This window comes from Hibiscus syriacus, unplaced genomic scaffold (genome assembly GCF_006381635.1).
Source record: "Hibiscus syriacus cultivar Baekdansim isolate YM2019G1 unplaced genomic scaffold, ASM638163v2 tig00112159_pilon, whole genome shotgun sequence".
In the NCBI taxonomy this organism is placed as follows: Eukaryota; Viridiplantae; Streptophyta; class Magnoliopsida; order Malvales; family Malvaceae; genus Hibiscus; species Hibiscus syriacus.
The window spans coordinates 1861449-1873579 of NW_024063263.1; the positions used below are offsets into that span (position 1 = coordinate 1861449).

The window sequence follows — 12131 nt, forward strand, 5'->3', positions numbered from 1 at the left end:
CCTACCCCACAAGTGGTTATCTCACCTGAAATCTTACCAGAACCCCGAGGGGACTCATCGACGGCAAAAGCAAAGCCCTCGTCCTCTGTATTTAACCTTAAGGACAATCCGGGTTATTACCATGTACCGGATTTGGACGAAGAGGACAAAGCGAAGAAGATGGAGGAAAAAATCAAACAATTGGAAGACCAAATGAATATAGTCAAAGGAGACCGTGACTACCATGAAATCGATGCAACGGAACTTAGTCTAGTCTCGGACTTGGTTCTTCCCCCAAAATTTAAGTCCCCAGAATTCGAGAAGTTTGACGGGAATAGTTGCCCATCCGCTCACATCACCATGTTTTGCCGAAAGATGACAGGATATGGAGGAAATGACCAACTCCTGATCCACTGTTTTCAGGATAGTCTGTCGGGCTCAGCCATTCGGTGGTATAACCAGCTCAGCCGATCAAATATCAAGACCTGGAAGGACCTGGCCAAGTCATTTCTGGAACAATACGAGCATAACAATGATATAAGGCCAGATCGAGTTATGCTACAAAACATGGAAAAGAAGCATAACGAGAGTTTCAGGCAGTACGCACAAAAATGGAGGGACTTGGCTGTGCAAGTTCATCCACCGTTAGATGAAAAGGAAACTCGGAAACTTTTCGTGCAGACTCTGAAGGCTCCATACTTCGGGCATCTGGTGGCGATCACATCAGGAAGCTTTTCAGACTTGGTTATGGCCGGAGAAATGATTGAGTCGGCCATAAAGCAAGGCAAGATTAAGGATGGGGAAGCCAGTAAGAAGCCTCCTATGAGGGAGAGGGATGGAGAGGTTAATAACATCAAACACTCCAGCAAAGGTGTTACAATCTCCAGCCCAAAATCAACTGCAGCTGTACCGTTAGGTACTTCTAAACAAGATTCCAGGAGGGAAAGGGAACATTTCGACCCAATTCCCATGACCTACAAAGAGCTTTACCAGCAACTTCTTGACACCCATGTGGTGTCACCATATCCAGTAGAACCCATGAAGCCCCCATACCCCAAGTGGTATGATGAGAATGCGTATTGTGAATATCACGGCGGAGTCCCAGGGCACACAATTGAGAACTGTTACGCATTCAAGAGGGTTGTACAAAAGATGCGTAACCAGAACTTGATCGACTTCAACAACTTGGGGGCATCCAAGTGAGGAATATCATTTCATCATTTGAGGCATTCTGTTTGACTTTGTCTTTCTTCCATTTTTTCTCAAGTTTTTGTAAAGACATTTTAATCAAATTTATGTTACTTTAAAAGATGTTAAGCAATGGATCATATTTGCAAATTTGCAATTCTTTGCATATCATTTGAATTAAGAAACTCTGTAAACGGTTCAAAGTTACGAATCTTTGACGAAGTAACATGATTTAAAACAAGGACTTTGACCTTATCCAGAATATACCCTCAAATACCATACCCCGTTCTTGGAATTAACCAATTTTCCTTTCATAAGGTGCGGACAACATGGGGCATCGTTTGCATATGAAGATTACTATACTTTTTATTTAAGACGTTCAGTGGTGATAATGATCTTCACAGATGGAATAGTCGAGTAAGTGAATCTAGTTTAGGTCAGTTGCTTGAAAGTTGAACTCTAAAGATGAAATTGTTGACTTTCAACAAATACCTAGGCTATAACAGGTTTTTCTTAACAATCTTAAGAAATTAAATCCGTAAAAACTGAGCTATTCCGCTAAGGCAATTGGTTATAGAGGAAACTTGAAAGCCCTGGCCTTATGAGTAGATTACGTTCAAACCATGACATTGCTCGGACACTTGGCAATTCAGTGTTTGCTCCACTGCTCTTGTCAGGTTGAAGACTCTGTGATGAGATGAACCCTTCAGTTGACTTGATAAGAGTGATTATAATGTTAAGTTGTCCCTCTAAGGCAATTGGTTAAATGCCCCGGCTTTATGGATTCAGCTAGCTAGATAATGACAAATTAAATCAAATTTATCTAAGAAATTTTCGGTAAAATGGACTAAGGGAGTTAAGGAACACCTGTTATAGTCAACTACACACGAGCACTCAAGAATTTCATTTTTAGACCGATATTTTTTGCACTGCCTTTGTTGGAAGAGCCTACAAAGCTTGAACAAATGAAAGATTTCAGAGGACTGAGATAAAAGGTCTAGTAATTGATCATGCTAGTTGCGTCATTTTGTCCGCACCCAATTAAAGTGCCAAAGCATGTTGCGATATTTAAAAAATGACATTTTTTTACCAAAAAACCTTAGAAAGGAGGCCAACCTAAAGCCGACTCGTCCCTTTGAACATTTGTCAAAGATTTGTAACTCTGCAAGCATTAAAAGAGCTCTTGATTCCTTTGATATTTTTTGAAATCACATTTACAATTTGATTCAATTGCGAACAATACTTTACAACATTTTTATCATTTCTCTCTCCTGAATCAGGAAAAAGGAAAAAAACGTTTTCAAACAGAACAATCTCAGATATGAAATGTCTGTAAAGCCCAAGCTCGAGAAGCAAATGGGGCACGATCGATTCCATGGACCAGATTGGCAGGCAAAGCACGAGACTCCGTCCAAGAAATAACACATAATTTATTCATGTTGCATGCATCTTAGACATACTTAGGTGCATCACATTCATCATTTTAGCGTACATAATTTTGCAGCTTTCAGAGGCAAGCTTCGACTTCAGGATGAAGGTTACTCGACTTGCAAGCACCTTTAAAGAATGATGGTGTAACTCAGCAGCAAAAAGCTACACCTCAACCGACTTTACATAACTACAGATCTCAGAACCAATTTCAGATGGGTTCGAGAACCAGTTCAGATCAAATCTAGTTCGGTTCAAACCCACCAGGAGCAACATGTTTTCAGTTAACACTTTCAAGCCAGATTTCAATTCCACGACGGAAGATATCCGGCTGTCAGAATTTATCAGTAGGTTTTCCCAGACCAGCTTAGAGGAACCACCGGAAGAATCATGACCGTTTTCGACCCGTAAAGGGAAGCCATTTTAAACAAACTATTTGCAGCTTAGCTCAAGGTCAGAAGGGCTACCTGCCACCAAGACCTTCGAGTTCGACTACGCTCAGCTCCAAGGCACATCATTTGCAGAATAGCTTAAGTCGAGAAGGGCTATCTGCCAAAGACCCTTAAGTTCGATTACACTCAGCTTCAAGGGCGTAACATTTACAGCATAACTCAAGGCTAGAAGGGTTATCTGTTAGCAAAGACCTTTGAGTTCGACTACGCTCAGCTCCTAGGCACATCATTTGCAGAATAGCTTAAGTCGAGAAGGGCTATCTGCCAAAGACCCCCGAGTTCGATTACACTCAGCTTCGAGGGCACATCATTTGCAGCATAACTTAAGTCGAGAAGGGTTATCTGCCAACCAAAGACCTTTGAGTTCGACTACGCTCAGCTCCAAGGCACATCATTTGCAGAATAGCTTAAGTCGAGAAGGGCTATCTGCCAAAGACCCATAAGTTCGATTACACTCAGCTTCAAGGGCGTAACATTTACAGCATAACTCAAGGCTAGAAGGGTTATCTGTTAGCAAAGACCTTTGAGTTCGACTACGCTCAGCTCCAAGGCACAACATTTGCAGAATAGCTTAAGTCGAGAAGGGCTATCTGCCAAAGACCCTTAAGTTCGATTACACTCAGCTTCGAGGGCACATCATTTACAGCATAACTCAAGGCTAGAAGGGTTATCTGTGACCAAAAGACCTTCGAGTTCGACTCCGCTCAGCTCCAAGGCACATCATTTGCAGCATAGCTTAAGTCAAGAAGGGTTATCTGCTAAAAACCTGTGAGTTCGATTATATTCAACTTAGAGGCAAATCAAGTTTACAGAATAGCTCAAGGCAAGAAGGGTTATCTGTCAATAAAATTGTCGAGTTCGATTCCAATAAACTCGATGACACCTCAATCACACTATTGTCCGGCTGCAATCAAGGTTTTCAAGTCGAGAATAACACCTGGGTTAACCGTGCCTTAGTGACAATAAACCGTTTTTCCGGCAGTATAGCTTAAGACGAGAAAAGCTATTTGTCAACGAAGACCTTCGGAGTTCGATTTTATTCAGCTCGAGGGCCTATCAACCACAGGGTGGAGTCAAGATACTACATTCAAGTCAAATTTTCCAACCCAGATCTTTAAACCGAGAAGAAGACCGAAGTTGACTACAATTTGAAAATGAGAAGCCACATCCAGATTCAAATTCCGAATTGCAGCTTCAATTCCATATCATTTCAATATGGACTCGACTTCACGACGGAGGAACCATCTACAACTCAATTCGACAGGGAGTTATTCTTCAACTCCACCGAACGAAAATTTGTGTCTTTTTTGTCTTTGTCCTATTTTTCGTTCCACGAAAAAGGATAAAGAGGGGCAGCTGTAGACACTAATTTTTGTCCATATTTTTTATTATTATTTTATACATATATACCTATATATATTATATGGTTTGCAAACGGTTTTTGAAAATATATATATCATATAGTTTTAAAATCATTTTAAAAACTTATATAATATATAGTTTTAAAAACATTTTTGAATAAATTATATAATATATAGTTTTAAAAACATTTTTGAATAAATTATATAATATATAGTTTTAAAAAACGTTTTTTAAAACTTATATAATATTTTTAAAACATTTTGAAAACTATATAATATAGTTTTGAAAACTTTTTTAAATATAATATATAGTTTAAAAAATATTTTTGAAATATATGTATTATATAATTTATATTATATCAGTATTATTATTATTTATTTTCTTTTTATTATTTTCTTTTTATGTTTTTTTCAGGGTCCAAACAGTCCAATAAGTCTCGAGGGCCTGATCCAGCCCAGAGCTCAGATTAGGGTTCCAACGTATGTTCAAACAGGCGCAGCGTAAGCCAAGGAGGTCAAGGGTCAGTCACACCGGCCACCGAGATTTCCGGCCGAGGAGATCGGGACTGACCCATCCCGAAATCCCCGGCCAACTAACCACGAGCACGTTACCGTTATCATCGGAGCAGACCCCCGGTGGGGTGGGTATAAATATCCCACCACGGCCATCAGGGAGGGGGGACAGCCACGCAAATCTTAGAAGCATAAACACAGTAAACCAAATAACCAAAACAAGATCAAGGAGAACCCACAACGGATCAACAGTAAACCAAGAGTTCAAACCAACAACAAGTAAAAACAGAACCAACCACAAACCCATCGACCAACACAAACAGAAACCACATCAACAACCAAGGAACAACAACAAAACCAACAAGCAAAAGCCAAAACAAAACGCCGGGAAGACGAGCGGTTTTTAGTGAAAGGTAAAAATCGAAGGTTTAAAGCCTAGATCTACGCCATTTGGAGGTTTGTTTTTGCGTGATCGGTGCTCGGGGTTAGGTTGACGGGCTTGAGAGAAGCATTTTGGTGGGATTGGGTTTTTTCCGACCGCCGGTGGCGACGGCCGAAACGGCGGTGGTGCGTCTGAGTGGGCCACCAGACGGTGGCCGGATATCGCCCGGTGAAGGGCATCGAGAGAGCTTTCTCTCGTTTAAAAGAGGAGAGCTTGAGTGAATGGTGAGAATGAAGGAGAATAAGGGATTTTTAGGTATTTATATACCAAGGACCATAGTGCAATTACAGTATTGTTAAACTCTCTCCGCCGTCCCTAAGAGCTTAAATCGCTTTACAATCTGGTCACTACATGCAATTTGGCCTTTGAACTTTCGAGTTATTCAATTTGGTCACCGTTTATGCTTTTTGCATTTCGCAAATTAACCCTCTGATTTCTGGTTATTTCAATTCGGTCCTTTTTTATATATTTTATTTTATTTTTGTTTATTTTATCATTCTATTTATTTTGTTCCCTTCTATTTGACTTTATCATTTTTTTATGTTGTTTATTTATTTCGTATTTATGCATTTTTTATCTTAAGTTGGTTTTTCACTTCTTTACAAATCTAACACTTTCATTTTTTTAAGGGTCTTTTTCAACTGATCAAATGTAAGTAATCTGAATCGGTTTTTAAATTTTAATTTAAGTTTCTAATTTCTCGCAATTAAAGACAACCGATAAATTAATTGGTACCGAAAGGGCGGTTCAAGGGTGCTAATCCTTCCTTGACCGTAATCGACTCCCGAGCCCGACACGTTTCTGGTAAAACGCAAATCAGGTAAGATGGTGCCCGGCCCGCCTAAATTCGTTTTAAAATGTTCGGTGACGACTCCAATTCATTTAACCCAAGTCGAAGCCCAATTCTGGGCCCAATCGAAAGACGGTTACGACACTTATAAAAGAAACTCCTATTATTCTTGCGAGGGATTATAATCACCCATAAAAAAAATGTGAAACGGCGTCGTATAAAGCCGGGGGGGGGGGAGTTGGGGTGATAAATGCATTGATAAAACTGAAGCAGTCGTGGAAGTTCAAAATCAAACCCCCCAAGAGTTTTGACTTATCTGCACAACTGTTACTGTTAGAAATCGAGTCAAACAGAGAGAAAAATCCCCAAATCTGAACCCTAAAAAATGGAGAAGATATGGGGGAAGACGTGGGCTTTGATGGGTCTGCTTCTTTTGAATTCGGTGTTCAACGTTTCATCGCTTTCGGTGACCGTAAACGACGTCGAATGCGTGTACGAGTATGTGATTTACGAGGGAGACACGATTTCCGGAAACTTTGTCGTCGTTGACCACGACATTTTCTGGGGCTCCGACCACCCTGGCATCGATTTCACTGTAAGTTTATTGTCCGATCTCTACGCTTGATGTCTTTTATGGGTGAAATTTGGGTTAATTTGATAGCTGGGTATTGAATTTCAGTGAAGGTTGATTTTTAATGATTTTTTCCTAATTCTTTTAGTAAAGATTTATTTATTTTAATGATATGTTGAGGTATGTGTTGTATTTTCTTTGGTGGAATCATTTCTTCCTTAATGTTTTTGGGTGTTTTTGAAGTGGGAAAACTTTGGTCCATGGCCTATGGTTGTTTGGTTCTAGTGGTGGAAAGGGGTTTATTGTTTAGATCCATGCATTTTGAATTGAATTGATATGTGGGATTTGTTTCGGTTTAATTTTAGGCTTATGTCCTATGGGCCATGGGGGATCTTAGCGGGATAGTTTGGGGGCTACTCAAAATTTTAAAAAAGATCGAGGGACTTCATGAGAACTTTTTTTAAAGAAATTGAAGGTCTAATTAAAATTTCAATTTTTTTAAGAGGCTCAATGAATTTTTTAACAATTTTGAGGGGGGCTTAGTCCAAAATATTCAAATACTTAAATACTTCATGATGATTTCTAACAATTTTGAAGGGCCCCAGTTGAAATTTCTAAAAAATTGAGTAGCAAAATGCAAATTTCCCCAAACACTGGGGTGCCCTTGCTCTTGTTACCGTCCAGCCGTGTTTACGTCGATCGTTGATAGATAGACTGAATGCGATACAAAAGAATCAGTATAACACAACACAAATTGGTGCAATGTGGAGAATAGCATAACATTATAAAATCTATATCACACATTATTATGCCTTAACGATGATAGTGATACGAAAAATAACATGAGTACACTGATTGTTATGTCTATTTATGGTACTATTTTAAGGCTTCATGATGATTATTATCTGTTTAATCTCTCGCTTAATGCAGGTGACTTCTCCTGGGGGTAATACAGTTCACAGTTTGAAGGGGACATCCGGGGACAAGTTCGAATTCAAGGCCCCACGAAGTGGAATGTACAAATTTTGTTTTCACAATCCCTACTCTACACCAGAGTCTGTTTCTTTCTATATTCACATCGGCCACATTCCCACTGAGCATGATCTTGCCAAAGACGGTTTGTTATATTTTTCCCGACATATTTTTAAGTCTATATCCGATTTCTTTGTTATCTTGCTGTTGTTATTGGCATTATACATCGATTCTAGCATTTAAGTTGCTTTCTCCACACCCTGTCTGTACGTGTAAATCACATTTTGTTATAGTTGTTATTATTGTTTTCCTTGCTATTTTGTATTTTTTCTTTGGTTTTCTTCTGTGCAGAACATTTGGACCCAATTAATGTTAAAATCGCGGAGCTGAGAGAGGCTTTGGAGTCTGTTACAGCAGAACAGAAGTATTTGAAAGCTCGTGATACCCGGCATCGTCATAGTAAGTTGTTTCAATTTCGTGCTTTTGCCCATCAGTTGATTTTATTGATTTTTAGTAGCTAAATGTTCTTTTTTAGGCAGGATAGTCGTAATTTAGGGGCTGCTTGTTTATTTCAGAATGATTCAAATGCTGAATGATTCAGAGGTTCTGTATGAATTAGCTATGTCACACTGTTTGATAATAGCTCTGAATCATTCAGAATGTACTTTGATGCTGAATCATTCAGAGGTGAGAAACAAACACACTGAATGCTGAACGGTTCAGCATTCAACGCTGAATGGTTTAGCATTCAACGCTGAATGGTTCAACATTCAGAGCTAAACAAACAACCCCTTACTTATCTCAGGTCCAACACGGATATATTAAAAAATATTCTATGTTTTTCTATTGATTTGGAGTATACTCCATGTTCGAATTTGTGTCAGACGAAGCTTTTTGACACTTATACTTTATGAAAAATTGACGAGTCCAGGTAGCATAGCTAATTAGACCATTATGGGAAACACTTTCTAAGAGTTGTGTACTATTTGGATGGCAGCAAATGAGAGCACAAGAAAGCGAGTTATAGGATACGCAGTTGGAGAGTACATTCTGCTTACTCTAGTTAGTACACTTCAAGTTATCTATATCCGCCATCTCTTCAGCAAATCAGTCGCATACAATCGAGTTTGAGCTACTCGATGGCCGAGTACTAATTTCATTTGTTTTTCAGTATCCAGAGGATCATGGGAGAATCCTATATACGAGTTTACAAACATTATGCAACCAAACATTTTGTTGTTGTATGTTTTTATTAAAGTCTTGTACTTAAATTTCAGTGTAGGCTTTTGACATTTATGTTTTAGACCGACATTTATCAATTTTATACCATTTATGTTCTCACAATTTAGTTACACTAGTTCAAAACATCAACTTACAGTTCCGTTCACCACACTTGAACAAACCTTCGATCGAGTCCTCATCTCCCTCATTTTCATCCCGCAACAACCAATAATCTAGAAAAACCCTAAACCAAAAAACCCTAAACCTAATTGACTCCCTTCAATTTTATTGTTGAATGAATAAGTTTTAGGGTTAAACCATTTTAACTTTCTCAAATCTAATACAACATCATTTGGAAATTTATGTTTTAAAGTTTTAAATTTTATTCAATTGAAAACGGGGATAGTAACGTGGCGTCAAAGTCAACTAATAGGAGGTAACGTCAAGGATTATACTGAAAAAGAATTAAAAGTTTGATGATAGTAATGCAAGTTTTGAAGGTTGGGTGACCAAAATGCAAGTGCCTTAAAAGTTTGGAAACTATTTATATACTTTATCCCAACTTTTATGATGGAACCAAAATCACCTAGGGATGGGCACGGGTAGGACGGGTCATTTTTTGGCTGCCCTAACCTCGACCTGAAAATCTATCGCTTATACCCGACCTTGCCCCAATAATTTTAGCTTTTCTCTTGTCCCGATTTTTAAACTAAAACCCCAACTCTGACTCGATCCGGATATATTAATATTTTAAAATAATTAAAAATATATTTTATAATCATTTATTATTTTTTAAAATATTAAAATAATATATTTTATAATAACTTATTATATTTTTAATAATTAAATAATATATTTTAACATTATAAAAATGAAAATATTTAAAATCTTAAATATATATATATATATATATATATATAAAACCGGGTCGGATCTGGTCGTTGATTTTTCACATTAAACTCGGCTTCGGCCTGCCCCGAACCTACCTATTATAAAACCCGCCCCATCATGCCTCAAATCCCGAAAATTAATAAAAATTACCCTATAGAATCAGGTCAAATCAAAACCCTTTAAATTCGGGTATTTTGAGGATCCCTAAACTCACCCAAATAGAGAATGCCATTCCCCTTACTCTCTTGGTTTGCTGATCTACATAGTGGGCTATAAAGCGAAATTATTTTACGGTTTTGCAACATTTTATACATACATACATATATACATACATACATAATAGTCGACAATAATAGCATTTATTACATCTACAACTATGCATGATAATATAGTATTTATAGATAAATATAGGTGAGTCAAATTTTGATACACTTAAATTTTATCTGAGTATAATATTTTTATTTCTCATTTAATTTGACTCGATTTTAAGAAAGTTTTATCTAATTTAAAATTCAATCTGATTTTTGAAATAAATTTTTACATTCGATCTGAATTGATATGATAGAAATATATATAATTCTTATTTTTATTCGGTAACATAGGGATCCAATAGAAAAAATATATAAAGAGATGTATTATTACAATTATCCATAAATATATAAAAGTCAACTGCACTATTATTTTTAGGTCGAGTATTTTTTTCATTAAATTTGATCTAAATTTAACCCAACTCGAACTTATCATTCAAAAAAGTCAATTCGACGTGATTTGAACCCAAATTTTAAAAGAAAAATATATCAAATTAGGTTAGATAAAACTCAATAGTTTGAGTCAAATATTAATCCCTAATTGCATCATGGCAAACCCTAATGTCTATGAAGACAGTTGAAACCGATGTCCGTGGAGTATAAGGTAGGTAGATGCCCACTTTAAAATCTAAATTTATTAATGTTAGTTGTCCATTATACTAGTAGTTGTCATCATGAAATTTCATTTACGTTCACTTCATATGAAAATTTTCTATTATCAATATACATGTGCCCACGAAATTATTTCTCGATCCCCCACTAGATTCATGAGATAAGAGAGAGATACCACCCTTCTCCCTTCCAAATTACACCCTTCTCTCATCACTGTCATTGTTGCTTCAGAAATTGTTCTTTTGTGCCTATACGATGTGCAAGTGGGGGTCTCATGAGAAAGTGTGATTGCTTTATTGTTTCCCCATCAACAATACACAGTCACAGTAGTAAGCTTCCTCCTTTCATGTCATGTGTGTGTAAGAAGTAAAGAGAGAAACTCCCCATTAAGGGACCACTTCTACTCTTTCCAACCCCACTTAATGCTACTTAATTAAGTAGGATCCAAGGCTATACCAGTCAGTCCCTATGTTTTCTTTTATTGTGAAGTGAAGACCCTCAATCGCACGCGTATTTCAACAAATCTTTCGGCATCACTGACAAACGAGTACAATTTCGTGGATTACGTATCGTACCCGCTCTAATTGAGGCGGGGATGGGTATAACTTTAGTGGGTAGTGGGCAGGTGTTGATTTAGAAAGTGGTACCCGTCGCGGGTAGTGGGCGGGTGATGGGTTTGAGACCTTACCCGCCCCGCATCCGCCCGTCCCACATCCGCCCGCCAACTAAATACTCATTAAATTTTGGACCATTATGAATTTAGGTATAATTTTAGAGACTAATTTATAAATCTTAATATTGTATAAGATATAACTTATAATTTATGTACTTTAAGACCTATGTTAACACTTAACTCAGATAATCCTTGGTTTATTTTATTATGCTTCTTATTGGACGTGTTTGTTTTATGTTAATTTGTTGCTTATGTATAACTTAAGGTTGTTGTTAGGCGGGTCTAGCCGGGTATGTCTCCAGTTGGGTAGTGGATGTGAGGATGGATTTGAGAATGTACCCGCGTGGCAGGGTGTGGATTTGAAAAATTTTACCCATCATGGGTGGTGGACGGGTGGTGGATTTGAAAATATTATGTGAGTATGAGATTGGGGGAGGGTGTATCCGCACCCGACCCGCCCGTTTACCATCCCTACTCCACCCTTTGGCGTCATAATTTTACTATAATATATATTTGTTAATGGCCTCATCTTTGAGTTAATTTTTTTTATTGCTATAACAATGAAATCATATCTTACAGACTCAATTGCTTAAATTCATATCCTCTAAAAAAATAATATTTCATTTTACCACTAACGTCATTCAATAGATTCAAACTAATTACAAACTTGAACGTGTAAAAGTCTCATTAAATCAAATTACACGTATTAAGGAAATTTTTATCTTTTTGC

At 37.5% G+C, this 12131-nt stretch overlaps 1 protein-coding gene across 1 annotated transcript; it reads left to right on the plus strand.

The window, feature by feature from the left end:
- Positions 1-6429: 6429 nt before the first annotated feature.
- Positions 6430-8972, plus strand: LOC120175100 (transmembrane emp24 domain-containing protein p24beta3-like). The gene is made up of 4 exons (XM_039181804.1): positions 6430-6748; positions 7655-7841; positions 8048-8155; positions 8694-8972. Exons 1-4 carry the CDS (start codon positions 6539-6541, stop codon positions 8825-8827), a joined length of 639 nt encoding a protein of 212 aa, XP_039037735.1. The 5' UTR covers positions 6430-6538; the 3' UTR covers positions 8828-8972.
- The last annotated feature ends 3159 nt before the right edge of the window (positions 8973-12131 follow it).

Coding starts and splice junctions, on each gene's coding strand:
- LOC120175100 (XM_039181804.1), top strand. CDS start 6,539: ATGGAGAAGATATGGGGGAAGACGTGGGCTTTGATGGGTCTGCTTCTT. Junction 7,842..8,047: donor GCATGATCTTGCCAAAGACG/GTTTGTTATATT, acceptor TCTTCTGTGCAG/AACATTTGGACCCAATTAAT. Junction 8,156..8,693: donor TGATACCCGGCATCGTCATA/GTAAGTTGTTTC, acceptor TTTGGATGGCAG/CAAATGAGAGCACAAGAAAG.